The sequence below is a fragment of the Labeo rohita genome, chromosome 2 (assembly GCF_022985175.1).
Source record: "Labeo rohita strain BAU-BD-2019 chromosome 2, IGBB_LRoh.1.0, whole genome shotgun sequence".
NCBI lineage: Eukaryota > Metazoa > Chordata > Actinopteri > Cypriniformes > Cyprinidae > Labeo > Labeo rohita.
The window spans coordinates 14,302,744-14,318,792 of record NC_066870.1 but is presented as its reverse complement, the minus strand read 5'-3'; the positions used below and the strand labels follow the sequence as shown (position 1 = coordinate 14,318,792).

The window sequence follows — 16,049 nt, the reverse complement described above, 5'->3', positions numbered from 1 at the left end:
TGCCAAAGCAGCAGGTTCAGTCTGTTATAGTTAAGGATATATTAAGGTATAGTTGACGCTACAGTAATGGGTCCTATCGTCAGCATGCGAGATCACTGATACATGATATTATTGTGCTAATTTATTTAATTATTCACATACTTAGTTTCATTGCCCGAAGCCAGCTCCAGCATAAGGCTAAAAGCAGCCTAATGTTTTTAATATGATTTAATTTGTATTTAACATGACAACAACTGAATAAAAAACATTGTAAGTTACTAATTATAATGCTTACATTTCCTTAGTAATTCAAAAAGCAGCTACAGAAAACAAGCAAAGAACATTAACATTATCAAAGAATATCATCACTTACTAGCCTAGCCTAGTCTAGTGATGAATAAATCTCTCACCACACACTTATGTACACGTTTGTGGCGCTTTCCGACACAGCCACTGGAGCTGATCGCGGCCACTCTAGTCAATGCTTGTGTTTACACCAGCTGTGCCTTGGCATTTGTTTCGCCCCCCTATACTGCACACGTCTGCCACCGGAGCTGATCGCCGCCACTTTAGTCAATGGTTGTGTTGGCTGTGGCTCGTTAAAGCATGACAGAAGCGGCTTTGAAGTTAGGTTAATCCCCCACCTTGTCCCTAACCACCCCCTGACCATTTGAATTTTCATAGGCGGGATATATTTTAATAATATTCTATCGGGCCGCATTGTAACATCATAACATAACAACATCCTGTAACATCCTGTAGTCCAAAGGAGCTGTTCATTGTAGTTCTTGAAAAGGGATTTTTAAAAAATAAAATATCTTCCTTTGGAGTGGACTTTGAGATTTGTAACTTTGTAGCTCTTTTTATGCCCAAACTTACGCACCACACACTGACTAAAATTCAAAAAGCGAAAAAGCATAGTAGGACCCCTTTAATGTTGAACCACTGATGTCACATGGATTATTTTAACAATGTCCTTACTACCTTTCTGGGCCTTAAACATGTCAGTTGTGTTGCTGTGTATGCAGGGTCAAAAAGCTCTCAGATTTAATCAAAAATAGCTTAATTTGTGGTCCTAAGATGAATGAAGGTCTTATGGGCTTGGAACAACATGACGGTGAGTAATTAATAACAGAATTGTCATTTCTGGGTAAAAAAAAAAAACAAACAAAAAAAACATCATTTTCTTTAAGAGGTATTGGTTAAATTTCAGTATCGGTCCATTCCTTTTCCTTTACCCTGTATAGTTTTTTTTTTTATTATTATTAATATCAAGTAAACAGTCCATGTTGGCATCTGTTTAATTTGGCTTCTACCAAGTGACAGATGAAATGATTTATGGAATCGTATGGAAGCACAGTCTTTAATGTGAACAAAAAAATATATGGAAAGCATTTTGTCCAGTGTGGCAAGCATGGGTATTTTGCATTCTTAACTATCTAAGATCTATATTAGATCTATCTTAATCTATCTATGATTATATTGTTAGCCTGGCTTTATAATTTGCATTTAGCATTATTTTCTCCTGCGGCCTGTGACCCTTTAAGAATAGTCCTGTGACCCACCGCTTGTGAACCATGGGTAAATTTGTCATATTTTGTACCTCAACACATAGCGCCACATGTGACCACAGAATCATTTTGTTTGCACTAATGTATCATAACTATACTCGTCTGTATACTGCCGTCACAAAGGTTGCGCGATGATTGATGTAATTATGTCCTGGAATTCACAGCAGCGTAGAATAATTGACGCTAACATCCTCTTTATGTGAATAATACAGAACAGATGGAGGCAGCTGAGACAGATGCAGTATAGATGTTGTTGTTTTTTTTTCGACAGGTTGTTCTTGAGAAGGGACTTGGACAGAATGGGATGACTCTAACCTCGCTGAAAGAAGAGGGCTTTCAAGTGGTCTTTGTTGGCATTGGTCAGTTCCTCTTTTTTGTGTGTGCTCACCTGTGCATGTCTTTTTTTTCTTTATATGAATAAATCTGTGCATCTGTTTGTCATGTGCTTGCTGACACCCTGTGTGGATAAACTAATTAGTGTCTGCATTAAAAATCTGTGTTCTCCTCCATTGGAGGTCACTCAGTGAAGTTAAAACTCATTTTTTTACTCTCAAGGGAAACACATAACCCCTGTCCTCGTTTTTCTTGATATCTAAATGGCCTGTCTGTGTAATGCTTCCTGTTTCATTGTCTCTTTTTTCTGTCTTCCTGTATGTCGTGTTCTGTCTTGCTCTCCATCACCCCATCTATTCTGTGTCCTTCACTCTGTCACTCCTTTTGAACACACACACACATCTGCCCTCTTTGTTAAATGGCACATTCATTATTCTATCCAGACATGATGTCCATATTTAACCTAAAAGAGTTCACCAATAAATGAGAAAAGTGGTTCAGAGTAGTGCTGTGTGATATACCGGTTTAAACGGCAAACAGGTTTCAAAATCCAAGTACAAGTGCAATGTACAGTACAAAGCATTGTTAATTGAGAGGAGATCCTTGTTAACTGCATGCACTTCTGACTAATGGTTGGAAAACTTGTAGAACTATTAATAACAGATAACTAATTCTTTAACAGGGCAAACAAACCAACTGTAAACAGTCATTAGAGTGTCCCTATTATGGATTATGAAAGGTTCATATTTTGGTTTTGTGAGTCCCTAACAACAGGTTGACATGCTTGCAAGGTCAAAAAACACTTTTGTTGCCTTATAATATGCATTTATTTGTACCTTTTTTGCTCAACGACTCACTTCCAGAACAAAAATTCACATATAATGTACTCACCCCCTTGTCATCCAAGATGTTCATGTCTTTCTTTCTTCAGTTGTGAGGAAATTATGTTTTTTGAGGAAAAAATTTAAGGATTTCTCTCCATGTAATGGACTTCTATGGTGCCCCCAAATTTGAACTTCTAAAATTTTAATTTTGCAGTTTAAATGCAGCTTCAAAAAAATTACAATTTATATAATAACCTCACACGCTCGTCTTGTCTAGTCTTTTTTTTTTTCTTCTTTCCCAGATCAAGACAGTTAGGATATGTCGAAAAACTCATCTCATTTCATCCTCCAACTTTAAAATTGTCCTACATCGCTGTTTTACCTTTTTCTGTAAAGGGTGTTTGGCCCTCCTTGCCTTTTCACTTTGTAAACACTGGGTTGGTACTTCTGCAGCAATGTAGAGTGATTTCGTTCAAGTTTTCCCGGGTCTGCACACGCAACAAGTGGGCGGGCAATATGCTAATGAAACAATTTAGGATTCATTGTAAAAATGACTCGTTTAGAATCTACTCTATCTTTTGAGAGACAATAACTTTATACACCGTGCACTTTTAGATTTAAAACTTTGCAGGATGTTTTGATTCACTTAGAGCTGTGTTACACACTGCTTGAAAGGTAATTTTTTTTATAAATCCATAATAGGGGCACTTAGAAGCCAGAAACGCCGAATGCAAAGAGGAGAAAATACTGTAGCAGGCAAATCAAGCTCACTGTTCACAATATGCAAAATATAGGAAGAAATTTTTAAATACTGAACAGGGCCTGAGGGGTTTATATGAATCTCTGAGGAAAACTGACTGTCTTTAGAAAAGTTTAGATGGTATTTTTATTTCATCTTACCATAGCCTCGTGGGCAATGTGTCGACATGCAGCGCCACTGCGCTTTGGGTGTCCCGTGTTCGAGTCCCGGCTCGCTGACCAGGCATTTGTGCCTGTCCTTGCTCTCTCTCCCACTTCACTTCCTGTCTCACTACTGTCCTATCACAAACATTACTATATTATAATGCCAACCCCCCCACCAAAAAAAAAAAACACAACAACGCTGCTTTGTTTACAGCTTTAACCAAGGAAATGCCCAGGGTTGCCAGGTTTTCACAACAAAATCCACCCAGTTGCTACTCAAAACTAGCCCAAAACTAGCCCAATCATGTTTTGAGGGGGGGCCCCCTGTTAAAAAATTGTGTTCCGGGGGAAAAATACATGTATTTTTTGTCTGGGTTTCCCCTGGTTAATTCGTATTTAAGGGGCTAAATATGACGTTACTGGGGTCGCTTCAACCTGCGGAAAGTGTGAAAGTAACCTGATTCCGCGGGAAAACTGCAGAATTGGCAACACTGGAAACGTTGTATCACTGTTGTTCCATAAGCGCCACCTGCTGGCAGAGAGTAAATCTGAGTCTGATTCGGCCTGTCTGCTGTTTTTGTGTCATACAGATATGTTTTATATAGCATAACATCACAAAGCTAAGGTCAGAACATTCTGTTTTTGCTTTAAATTTTGAAATTATACAGTCTAATTTACATCAAAAACTGCTCATGCTTTTTGTTTGGACTGTGATTAAAATGCAGTTGGTTCTGCAACTGTTTCACGCATTCTGATTATTATAAAGGGGCAGTCAGGGAAAAACCATGATAAGCTCTCAAACCACCAGAATCCTAAAAAAAATAATAATTTTTGATTTTTGGTAAAGCCACCCAGCATTAGTTTAGAGTTACCAATAAGTGTGAGTTTACCTTTATGTTGTCATTCAATAAATGAACACATAAGGAGAATTTTCAAAATGAAATAGAAGTTCATGTGAAATTCATATGACTTTAGAAGGCTTGGAATATGGTGCATGAGTTGTGTGGACCACTTTTATGGTGCTTTTCATTGCCATTTTTGAAGCTTAAAGCTCCAGTCTCCATTCATTCTAATTCAAAAATGATCTACCAGTACATTATTCAAAATTTCTCCTTCCAAGCATAAAGGCATATAGGTGGCGTGAGGGTGAGTAAATGATGACAGAATTTCAACTTCTTCAACTAATCTTTTAATGCTTCCCACCATTTGGCATTTGTAGTTTCTTTGCACAGAAAGAAATGTGTCCGTTGAGTCATTTTGCCGTTCTATTTTTATTAAAGTAAGGAAATATTGTGTGCATTGGTGTATTGATTTGATTTGAGAAATTCAAACATTCCTCGAGGGTGACTGTGTACTTTGTGCTTCTTTCTTCTCCTTATAATTAAAAGGAATACGTATCATTTATTATGTTTGAATAGCACTACTTTTTGGTAGCTAAGCTTCATTGTTATTGAGACGGGCGAGTCTCAGAACTGCTCTGGGATTTCTTTTTCTCATAAAGCAACGGCAATAAGCTGGGAATCATAAAGGAAATGATTACATTTGCGCCTCTGTGATATTTTTTCACCACTTCTCTCATGTTGTCTCTAATGTCAGCCTCTACAGTGATTGACATGCAAATGTGTACCTTTGCCTTTGAGAGAGAGAAATGGTTGAAAAACACAGATAAGGACGTTTCTTTTTGGCCTGTAAAAATAACCGGCGCACACCCTTTTCGGTCATTTTATCATGTGATTGCCATGTCGTACACTCTCCGGCTCAGTAATGGCTATCATCAAAATATACATTTTTGGACCGTTGCCTTGAAAATATTGTTTTCTGTGTACACCCACCATAAAATCGTTCACAATGGAGGCAATTAAGCCCCGAATGCTTTAAGGTTAGCGGCAGTCATGTGGGTTTATCTGAAGCATTGAAAAAGATGAATGCGGCTTCTAAACTACACCATATGGGTAGGCAGATTGGTCTAGATGTTCAGTTCTAATGAATATGACTCTGAGGAGGTCTTACTGAGGTCAGCATCTCTATCATAATGTCACATTAGTCGAGTTGCCTACAAAAGCTTATGAAATGCAAGGAGTTGCTTAATAAATGCAACATTTTCTTACACATTGCAGCATTTTCTCAGTACCACTTTATATTAACTTTAATTAACATTACTAGCTACATTAAGTAATGCTTAACAAATCATTAGTTTGACAGCTAGAAGTAAGTTTAAATGCCATATTTATAGGTATATTCTCCATGGACTTCCTGGAGTGCCTTCGGGGACCCCTGGGGGAAAACTCTGGATTTAAGAAGGCAGTCACTGTCTGTGAAGGATAAAACTGTCTTTTTAACTGTTTTGCGTCATTTTCCTGCATGGCATTTAAGCTGTTAAAGAAAGCCGTCCAAGAACTACTTTTCAACTAAAGTTGAAGAGCAGATGGTATATTGGATATCAATATGTTGTGCTTTACATTTATAGCAGAACTCCAAAAAATTGAGCTGGTTACTTTTTATTGTAGTATATTACTTCTTGCTCCTGCTGTTAGTCACGCAACCTTCGATTTATGTCCTCGCTGTAATGCTGATCCAGGAACAGTACAAACCAAAATCCATCTTAATCATTACTTAAAAAGAGAAAGATAACAACAGAACACAAAACAGAAGTGTTTCCTTATTACTCAATCTAAAATCAGGAAACACATGTGTTGATCCTAATTCTGACTCTATATGTCATAATTCTGACTTTATGTCACGACTATGACTTTGGAACTCGCAATTGCGAGTTTATATCCTGCAATTCTGGCTTTATCTTGCAATTTTGACTATATAACTCGCAATTGCGAGTTTATATCCCACAATTACGATTTTATATCTCGCAATTCTGACTTTTTAACTCTATAAAAATATATAACTATAAATTTATAATTATAAAAAAGTCAGAATTGCCGGATATAAACTATATAAAATCAGAATTGTGAAATAAAAATGCAAGTTTTGAGAATTGCGCATTCATATCTCTCAATTCTGACTTTATTTCTCGCAATTGCAGATTTATATCGTGCAATTCTGAATTTATCTCACAACTCTACATTTATAACTTTCAACTGCGAGTTTATATCAAGCAATTTGTTTACATCTGACTTTTTTCTCAGAATTGTGAGTTTATATCTTGCAGTTCTGACTTTTATACTTGCATTTGCAAGTTTATATCTCACAATTTTGAGAAGAAAAGTCAGAATTGCATGTTTATATCTCGCAATTCTGACTCTATATTTTACAATTCTGACTTTATCCCACAACTATGACTATATAACTCGCAATTGCGAGTTTATATCCCGAAAATCTGACTTTATATCTCACAATTCTGACCCTATAACTCGCAATTCAGAGAAAAAAGTCAGAATTGATGGATATAAACTCGCATTTTGTGAACAAAAAGTTCAGAATTGTGAAATCGAATGCAAGTTTTGAGAAAAATTTTGAGAAAAAAGTTTTGCATATTGCATATTTGCATATAAAAGAAGAATTGCATATTTATATCTGACTCAGAATTAGTTTATATCTCGCAGTTCTGATTTTTTTTTTTTAATATTACAATTCTGAGGGGGAAAAAAATCAGAATTGCATGTTTATATCTCACAATTCTGACTTTATCTCATGACTATGACATTATAACTCCCAACTGTGAGTTTATATCCCGCAATTCCAACTTTATATCTTTCAACTCTGACTTTATTTCTCACAATTCTAACTTAATCTCATTACGCTGACTTTATAACTCACAAATGCGAGTTTATATCAGAAAATTTTGGGAAAAAAAAGTCAGAATTGCATGTTTATATCTATTATTTTTTTCTAGTTTCTATCTCGCAGTTCTAACGTTTTTACTCACAATATAAGAGTTTATAGCACAATTCTGAGGAAAAAAGTCAGAACTGCAAATTTGTATCATGCAATTCTGAGAAAAAAAGTCAGAAAAAGTCAATAGAACAAAAAGTAGCAATTACATTTTTTTTTTTTTTTTTATTTAATTTAATTTAATTTTATTTTTTGGTGGTGGTGGTGGTGGTGGTGGAAACAAGCTTCCGTACCTTAATATCAGGGTAAAACAAGACAAAAACAGCTCCTAGAAAATGTCTACCATATAGAGAGCTTCAGAATGCACATATACTGTAAAAAAATAAAAAACACAATTTGTTGAGTCAACTTAAAATAATTTGTTACACTGCTGCCTTAAAATTTTAAGTTCAGTCAACTAAAATAAGTTTATTCAACTTGAAATGTTAAGTTGTACTAAGTAACAACTTAGATATTTGTGTTTGCTAAACTTAACAGATGGGCAAGTAATCCAGCTGTCTTAAAATTTTAAGTTGATTCAACTCAAATATCTAAGCTGTCACTTAGTATAATTTAACATTTCAAGTTGAATAAACTTTTTTTGAGTTGACTGAACTTAAAATTTTAAGGCAGCCAGGTTACAAATTATTTTAGGTTGACTCAACAAATTGTTTTTTACAGTGTACGGGGTTCTGAGACCCTACTTTTGTTTTAAAATCCTAACACTTTGTTTATTTCCAGGTTTAAATTTAGAACCCCAGGCCTATTTCATTTAAATATCTAAAAACAAAACAACAAAAAATGTTTCAATATTTTAGATTTCATGGTCAATCAAGTGACCAATTTTTGAAACTGACAATATTTATAGATTGTATAGACCAGGGGTGCTCAAGCTCGATCTTGCAGAGTCTAGCATCAACCCCAATTAAACACGCCTGAACCAGCTAATGAAGCTCTTACTAATCATACTGGAAATTTCCCGGCTGTTGTGTTGAGGCAAGTTGGAGCTAAACTCTCCAGGAGCAGGACACCGGCCCTCCAGGATTGAGGTTGGGCACCCCTGGTTTAGACCATCGTATATTCTTGTTCTTCAGATCATCTCAAATCAATCTCAATGCTGAAGAACATTGAAGTAGTTGTTATTTTTAAGTACATATATATATATATATATATATATACACACAGATACTCACACAACACCTTCAGGGTTCCTTGCAAGATTTAATTTCTAAAACCATGTATACTTCTTTACTTACCTTTCCTATGAAACTATTTTCAGTCTGTGAATCACAGTATTTCTCTTCAGCTCTTGCAGTTGCTTAATGCATTATTGCATACGAGAAAAGACTAGTATTTAATTTGTGTATGAATTTGATCTCTGAAGTGTCAAATGGTTCTACGAAACAACTGCTCTTAGCCGGTTCAAGGCAAAATTAAATTTTCAGACGTCTCTCAGGTGCAGAACTTTATGAATTTAACCGTTATCCTTATGCTACCTTGTATGAAGCGCCTACACTGCTCGGAACAGACTTTAAATAGCCTGTAATGATGGCAGAGAAGTACAGGCAATATTATGTTTGTACCTGGAGCATCTGTGAACTTCCAGTTACCTCCCGCACGTCGTACATGCTAATCTGTTCTGTGGTGCTTTGGCGTACAAAGTTTTCATCTGTTGCTTGAAGGCACACAGTAGCTTTTCCCTCCCGTCACACACGAGGCCTTAGCATTCATCGCTCAAACAGTGATGATGGGCATAATGAGATAGAGATTGATAGCCTCCATCATGCAGTACATCCTTGGGGTGCGTGCCAGCCATAATAGACAGATTTGAAGTGACAGGGGGTTAAGTATCCCTTAGATCCATTTCTGTTTGCCCTTTGTCTTATCGACATAGTTCTTAAGGAAGCCGCCTGCCGTTCCTCTAGTTCATTATTATACGTTACATGTCTGTGGAAGACATAATTCAAAACAAACTCTATTAGATCATTGATTTATATTCAGTTGCTGAAGTGTGTTTATGCTCTGTAGTTACAGTTAATGTTTGTACTCATAATGTTAATATAAACTGAACAAATCATGACTTCGCAGTGGTTTTAACACGGGTCGTTTGCCCTACTACAATATGCCAGATGCTTTGTAAATATTAGCGTTTATGGGCAACGTGCACCTCTTTTTATTTTGAGGGGGCACAAGTAACAGTTGCAACTCACTTTTTTAAATTTGTGGTTCAGTTTTTATTTAGCATATTTAATGTATTATAATGTAATATATTTGGAGAATGGATGGATGGATGAATTAATTAATATAATTAATATTATATAATTTCATTTAGTTACTAAGCATGCTACATTACCACTGAGCTTGACAGCAAGTGATCACTGTGCATTTTTTTTTTTAATCTGATAACTCATTATACTTGATCTCATTTTCAAGCTAAAAGTGACGTGAAGGTGGGCAGATGGTAAATTAAATTTGAAGCAAATGATCAACAGAAAATAAATGTAGACATGTTTAGAATAGGCAATTTAAGCCATTTTAAATGCATTTATGGAACTTAATTACAGTGAAACTAATTGTAATTAGGTAAAAGACTTTGAAAACTTGTTAAACTTGTTAAACGTTTCCTTATATACAGTGAAAAATCAATCTGACAGGACATTTAATGTAATTTTATATTAAAATAATATTGAATGAAAAGTTTTTCGAAGTAAACAGAACAAGTCATCTTATAATTCACAATAAAAATACACATACTTATAAAATGACATTTCTCACAATTCCCTGTGTGACACTTAAAGGGATACTTCACCCAAAAATGAAAATTCTGTCATTAATTACTCACTCTCATGTCATTCCCAAACTTTAAGATGTTCGTTCATCTTCGTAACACAAATTAAGATTTTTTTGATTAAATCCTAGTGCCGTATTGTGTGAGTTACCGAGCAAACATACTTATGCTACCTACTTATTAAAAAAACTCATGCATATGAAGCTGTATATATGACAAAAGTATCAGTTTTCTAATTGCGCAGGATATTAAAATTGTTTCCAAGTCATAATATAATATTCTGCAAGTAACTGTGTGAAAATTAGACTTTTTTTAATCAAAACTCTATACCTGTAAATCATACTTTGAGTGAAAAGGAACAAAAGTTGTCAGAGTTTTACTGCCTCCAGTGTTTTCTAGTGATTTTTGGGGGTTGCATTCAGAATCCACTTGGCAATAATTATGTTTTCATGCTGGACAGGTCTTCCACAAGCAAACAAGGACAAGATCTTTGAGGGCTTGACCACAGAACAGGGCTTCTACACATCAAAGGATTTCCTTCCCTTGGTTGCAAAGGCCAGTAAAATAGGTACTGTAAGAGATTCCAGTTTAAACTCCTTTTAACATGGTCCAAAGTAAAAAAAAAAAAATAGTGTGAATTTTCAGTATACCTTACCAGCAGCTATCTTTCCACAGTAGTTTCACTTTACTTATTTTCTATTTTGTTCTCTTGTAACAATATTACACTGACTGGGAAAAAAACAAATGTGTTTATTACACGACTCTCCTCAATAGCTCCCAATTGTGGCGTTCAGTGGTCAAACTGTTAATAGTTTCTGTTAATGATATTTGATGCTGGTTAAATCTCAATGCACTGAATTTCACTTACAATTTGTGTTATTTGCTGTTTTTTTTTCCTATGGCTTTCTGTTGCAGGCATGTGTAATTGCCATTCGCAGCTGCCAAAGCTGCATGGGAATGTGATAGTCCTAGGCGCAGGAGACACAGCGTTTGACTGCGCCACCTCTGCTCTCCGCTGTGGAGCTCGACGAGTCTTTGTGGTCTTTAGAAAGGGCTTCACCAACATTCGTGCTGTTCCAGAAGAGGTAAAAAAAAAAAATCAGTTCAGCAGCACCTGCAGCCAGTGATAAATTCCTATTGAAGGAACAGCTGTCTACCCCATGTCCTTAAGAAGACATTTTCTCTTTTTGTCCTCTTAAATTACATTTTGTGTGGATTTTGACATGTTCTTTTAGAATTTTTTTTTTCTGTTTGTTTGTTAGAATTCTGGCAAACTCTCACTCCATCTCTACTGCTCACTCAGATGACAAGTAGATAGACAGATTATTGTGTACCTTTACAAGCTCTTTTACTCAAAGAAATATTCTGCCTTGAGTATCTCTTAATTTCCTTTGCATTAATGAAGACAATTCCAATCATTTTTTTTAAATCTCTTTATAGGTGAAGTACAGTATTTTTGTGTGTGTTTGTGCCAAAGTGGATCACCAGTAACAAAATTGGCTCAACCACAGTGGTGCAGCTGAACTTCCAATTTGTATGTAGTATTTAAAAGTGTATTATTATTATTATTATTATTATTATTATTATCATTTGCTTAATTTTGTTTCATGCTACTAGTTGCACAGAAATAATACAGTTCACCTTTAAAATAATGTCTTGTGCTGCACCTGGCAGACTGTTGCATAAAACCCTAAAATAATGAAAATTATTCCCAGATGGATATAATGTATGCAAGGGAATGTAAAAAGAAAAAAAGTGAAGTTATATTCATTATCCACCTTTCCTCTAGAACCTGCTCAGTTTAGAGCGTAGCCCAGTTTTGAAAGCCTTTGTCTCAGTTATCACTGATATTTTGCAAAATTTAGTCTGTAATGTGAAATAGTTATATGAAATATTAATCGTTTCAAATGGAACCTTATCAAAGTTAACAGAGCTAACGGTAGATTACACAACAGACAGTTGGAATAAAAGCGATAAAAGTCAGCTGAGAAAAACTGAATGGCCTTGCTTAATGGAATAAGCTGACAGTAAAAAGATTCAGAGTAAAATATCTATGATAACTAATCTGAAATCTAGTGTAAAATCCAGAGCGGAGTGAGATGGAGTTGAAAGTAGATCTTTCTCTGTGCATTGGACATCTGAGATAAAAACAAACATGTGAAACCATGAATGGCTTAAAAAACAAATTAAAAAAACAAATGAACTTGAACAAAGGAACCATATGTTTTTGTTTTGTTTTTTTTACGGTTTCCTGTACAGTTACTTCTGTATACTTTCAGGTACCCACAGATAACAATTATGTACAATACAGTAGAGATCAAAATTAGAGAATGATTTAACCATTTAACTGTCACTCCCTATCTTGAACATAGACATAAATATGTACTATCCAAAGTTACATTTTTATAATTCATGAATGAAAACATTTTGTATATGATTTTGATGTACAATGTCCATGGTAATGCAATGTCTGATTTTAAAATGGTTTTCAAAGGATGAATTTTGAGATTTTAAGTTTTCAGTTGATACATATTTTCTTAAGGTTTCTGTTGTGTGATAGGAAAAAAAGGCAACAAAGGTCAGAACTCCTGTAATGATGTAGATTTTTGAAGTGCACTCTTGACATAAATTAATCTATTATTTTTCCTATATAATCTGTAACACAAAAGAGGGATAACATATCTATTTAGGAGCCTTAGACCTTCCCAATGATATATAGTTTGTCATGATTAGATTAGGATTTATATGTAATATGGTGAAGTAAGCTTTTAAAGGGTTAAAGGGTTAAAAAAATTAATTTTCTATCTGAAATACTGTTAATCTTCACTGTTCAAAATTTGAAGAAATATTAGACTACCCTTTAAATTCTTTCTGTCGATGAGAGTTCTGGTCACTGCAGAGTGTGCGAAATCCTTCCAAACACTTCCAGAACTTCAAAATCGTCCTACATTGCTGTTTTACCTTTTTTTTTTTTTTTTGATCTGCATGTTCATGTATGCATGTAAACACTGGGTCAGTACTTCTGCAGCAATGCAGGATGATTTTAAAGTTGGAGGAGAAAATGAGATGGGAGTTTTTCGACCTGTATTGACCCGGATTACACGAGTGTTAGACGAGTGTTTGAGGTTAAAAAGTAAATAAATTGCTAAATAAGATGCTTCTTTCTCAGCTGGGATCAGTCTCCTTAGAGCGGCCCACCATCTTGCAATCTCAGTGAAAATTAGAGGAATGCTTCCAGTTAAATAGGGTTTGTCATATAATTAAAGAAATTCGCACTAGGTGCCAGATTAACACCAATAACTTGGAGGTATCTGTAAGTTTTTCATATTGTGCTTCAGAATACAATTAATTTATGAAATATGCTTAAAAAACTGCCTTTCCAATCCTGTTAGGATAACTTCAAATAGGACTAAGCAGTGACCTTGAAATGTTAATACTTATAGGTAGTTCTCTAATTTTGATATCTATTATGTTCAGAATGGTTATTCTGTAAATGTAGAAAAACTACAAATGTAGTTAAATTGTGATAGAAAAAAATAAAGTTTTTGAGGAGAATGTTTAGTAACCTTCACAGTATATGTGTGCACTGTCAAGACTTGAACTGTGGATTCATCTGTGAAAACAGTCACAGGATAAGCAAGATGCGATGTTGTCTTTGATTTTATGCTAAGCGGTTTATGAATAGCAATTTAAATCTTGCCTTCCCCATTTTATATTGTATGTATATTGCATTTTCAATGTCTATACTGTACCTAGTGCCTAGGTTAGCTGCTGTCAAACACAGTAGGCTAAAGAATTATGTATTTTGTTGGTATTACCCATAGAAGGACTTCCCCATCTCAAAGAAAAAAAACCTTGGAGTAAAAGCAGCTGAAAAGAGTTTGTCAAGAAAAAAAGTGAGAGAAGTTTCTGTAAAGGTGACCATGTTGAGCTTTATATAATAAGAATTATTTTTCTGTGGAGCTTTTTAACAAAGTAATTAAGACATATTCTTTTCTCAATGACAACTGTTGCAATGCTGCCATGGCAACAGTGACAAGAAAGTTAAACTTAGAAATGTGTAACTACAGCAACTATTAGCTCTGCCTTTGCTCTGCGAACGTTCAAACAGGGGTGTGCTAAAGCACCATGGCCGTAAATTAAGCCTCTTCATAATGGAGGTATTTTTTATGAAAAGTGTTAGTATTATTTCTGCTCTCAGTTCATGTACGTTTAAGGAATTTAGCAGATGCTTTTATCCAGAACGACTTACAAAAGGCTCTTTAGCTTGACGCATGAGACTATTGTGATCAACAGATGGTAAGCATACAGTTTAGAACATTATCTGCTAGAAAAAGAAATGATTTGTGTACAAATACAAACAAGTGCTTGCTAGTACAAATAAAGCTAATGCAAATACAATAAAACTAGTGAAAATAAACAAGACACTCTTTGGTTTCTTTTTTAAATAATATAATATTTGTTCAATTTTATTTGGAATTTCAAATGTCGTGGCAAATATAGGAATAAAACCTAGGGCACTGTTCGCTGGTCAGAAAAGGGCTGACTCTGGATATTCAGCAGGAGGATTCTGTGTGTCTTGAGTGTGGATAGTTTATGTGGTGCAAATGACAGGTTGTTGTCCAGTGTGACATCAGGGTTCTTGGCTTTCTGTGTGGGTGAGATGGTGGAGTTGTTTATTGAAATGACAAGGTCTTGGCAAGGGTGGTTTTTAAATGGGATGCACAGAATCTTGCTTTTTGATAAATTTAGCTTCAGAAGACAGCCATTCATCTAGGTAGAAATGCTAGCCAGACATGAGGTGATTTGTGAGATACGTGGTTGTTAGAGGGTGGAAAGTGAGAATTAATTGATTATCAGCTCAATGAGAATGACAGATGAAACCCTTGGTGTATTGGAAGAACAGAACTGGTCTGAGTACTGAACCCTGTGGAACTCCACTGGGTGTGGAGATGAAGTGGGTCCTTCCCATTATATCTAGTGGGTTCTTTTCTAAAGGTACGGTGAAAACAATGTGAGTGCAGACCCTGTAATTCAATCGCTGTGATTAGGGCAGTTTTTGTGGAGTGTGCCATTTCGAAACCAATTTTCATCAATGAAGTTGTTCTTGCAGGTATAGTCTAGGATATGGTTGAACACAGCAGATTTTATTTTATCCCTTCCGTTCATGACAGGTCAGAACAGACTTGTCACCCTTTTTGGGTCACTACCCAGCAGTTAGAACTACCGCTCTTCACTGTTGAGAAAGGTCAGCAAAGATTCTTATAACCTTTCAGATGTCCATGACTACAAACTGATGTGAAGAAGACCTGAAGTTAGGTCGGTCAGGTGATGGTAGAGGTGATGAACAGGAGTGTAAGATGGAGAAAAGAAGGGTTGAGGAGAAGGTCAAGAGTTCATGTGGAAGGGTTTTTGGACTCTTGTGCTTGTGAACCTGGTAAATGGTTTATACTGGAGTGTTTTGTTGGAGATTCTTCAAGGGAAAAAAACAGCAATGCTCTGGTAAAGTTATCAGGAGATACAGTGTAAGGAATAGGATAAGCTGGAGGGTTAAGTAGAGAGCAGAAGATACAGAAATGCTTTTTGGGGTTTGAATCTTGACTTTTAGAAACTTCTAGGAGATTTTCACTGAGGAGATTTGGGTCTCCACATAAATGGTGCAGTACAGTAAAACGGGTGATGTCGTCTGTAAGCAGGCTCAGGAAGATCTTCAGGTTTCTATGAAGTTTTCGAAGTATACCCAGTACTTAAATTTTTTGTCATGACCACCTTCTAAAGATGAATGCATGAAGGAATTGATTATCAGCTCAATAAGAATGACAGATG

General features: G+C 35.5%; 1 protein-coding gene across 1 annotated transcript in view; it reads left to right on the top strand.

Annotated features, from left to right (window-relative positions):
* The window catches only part of dpydb (dihydropyrimidine dehydrogenase b), a 176,146-nt gene that overhangs the window by 50,765 nt on the left and 109,332 nt on the right, over window positions 1–16,049 (top strand). The window contains 3 exon segments of the mRNA XM_051126299.1: window positions 1,822–1,909; window positions 10,684–10,791; window positions 11,139–11,308. Of these exon segments, the coding sequence (XP_050982256.1) occupies window positions 1,822–1,909; window positions 10,684–10,791; window positions 11,139–11,308 (366 nt within the window).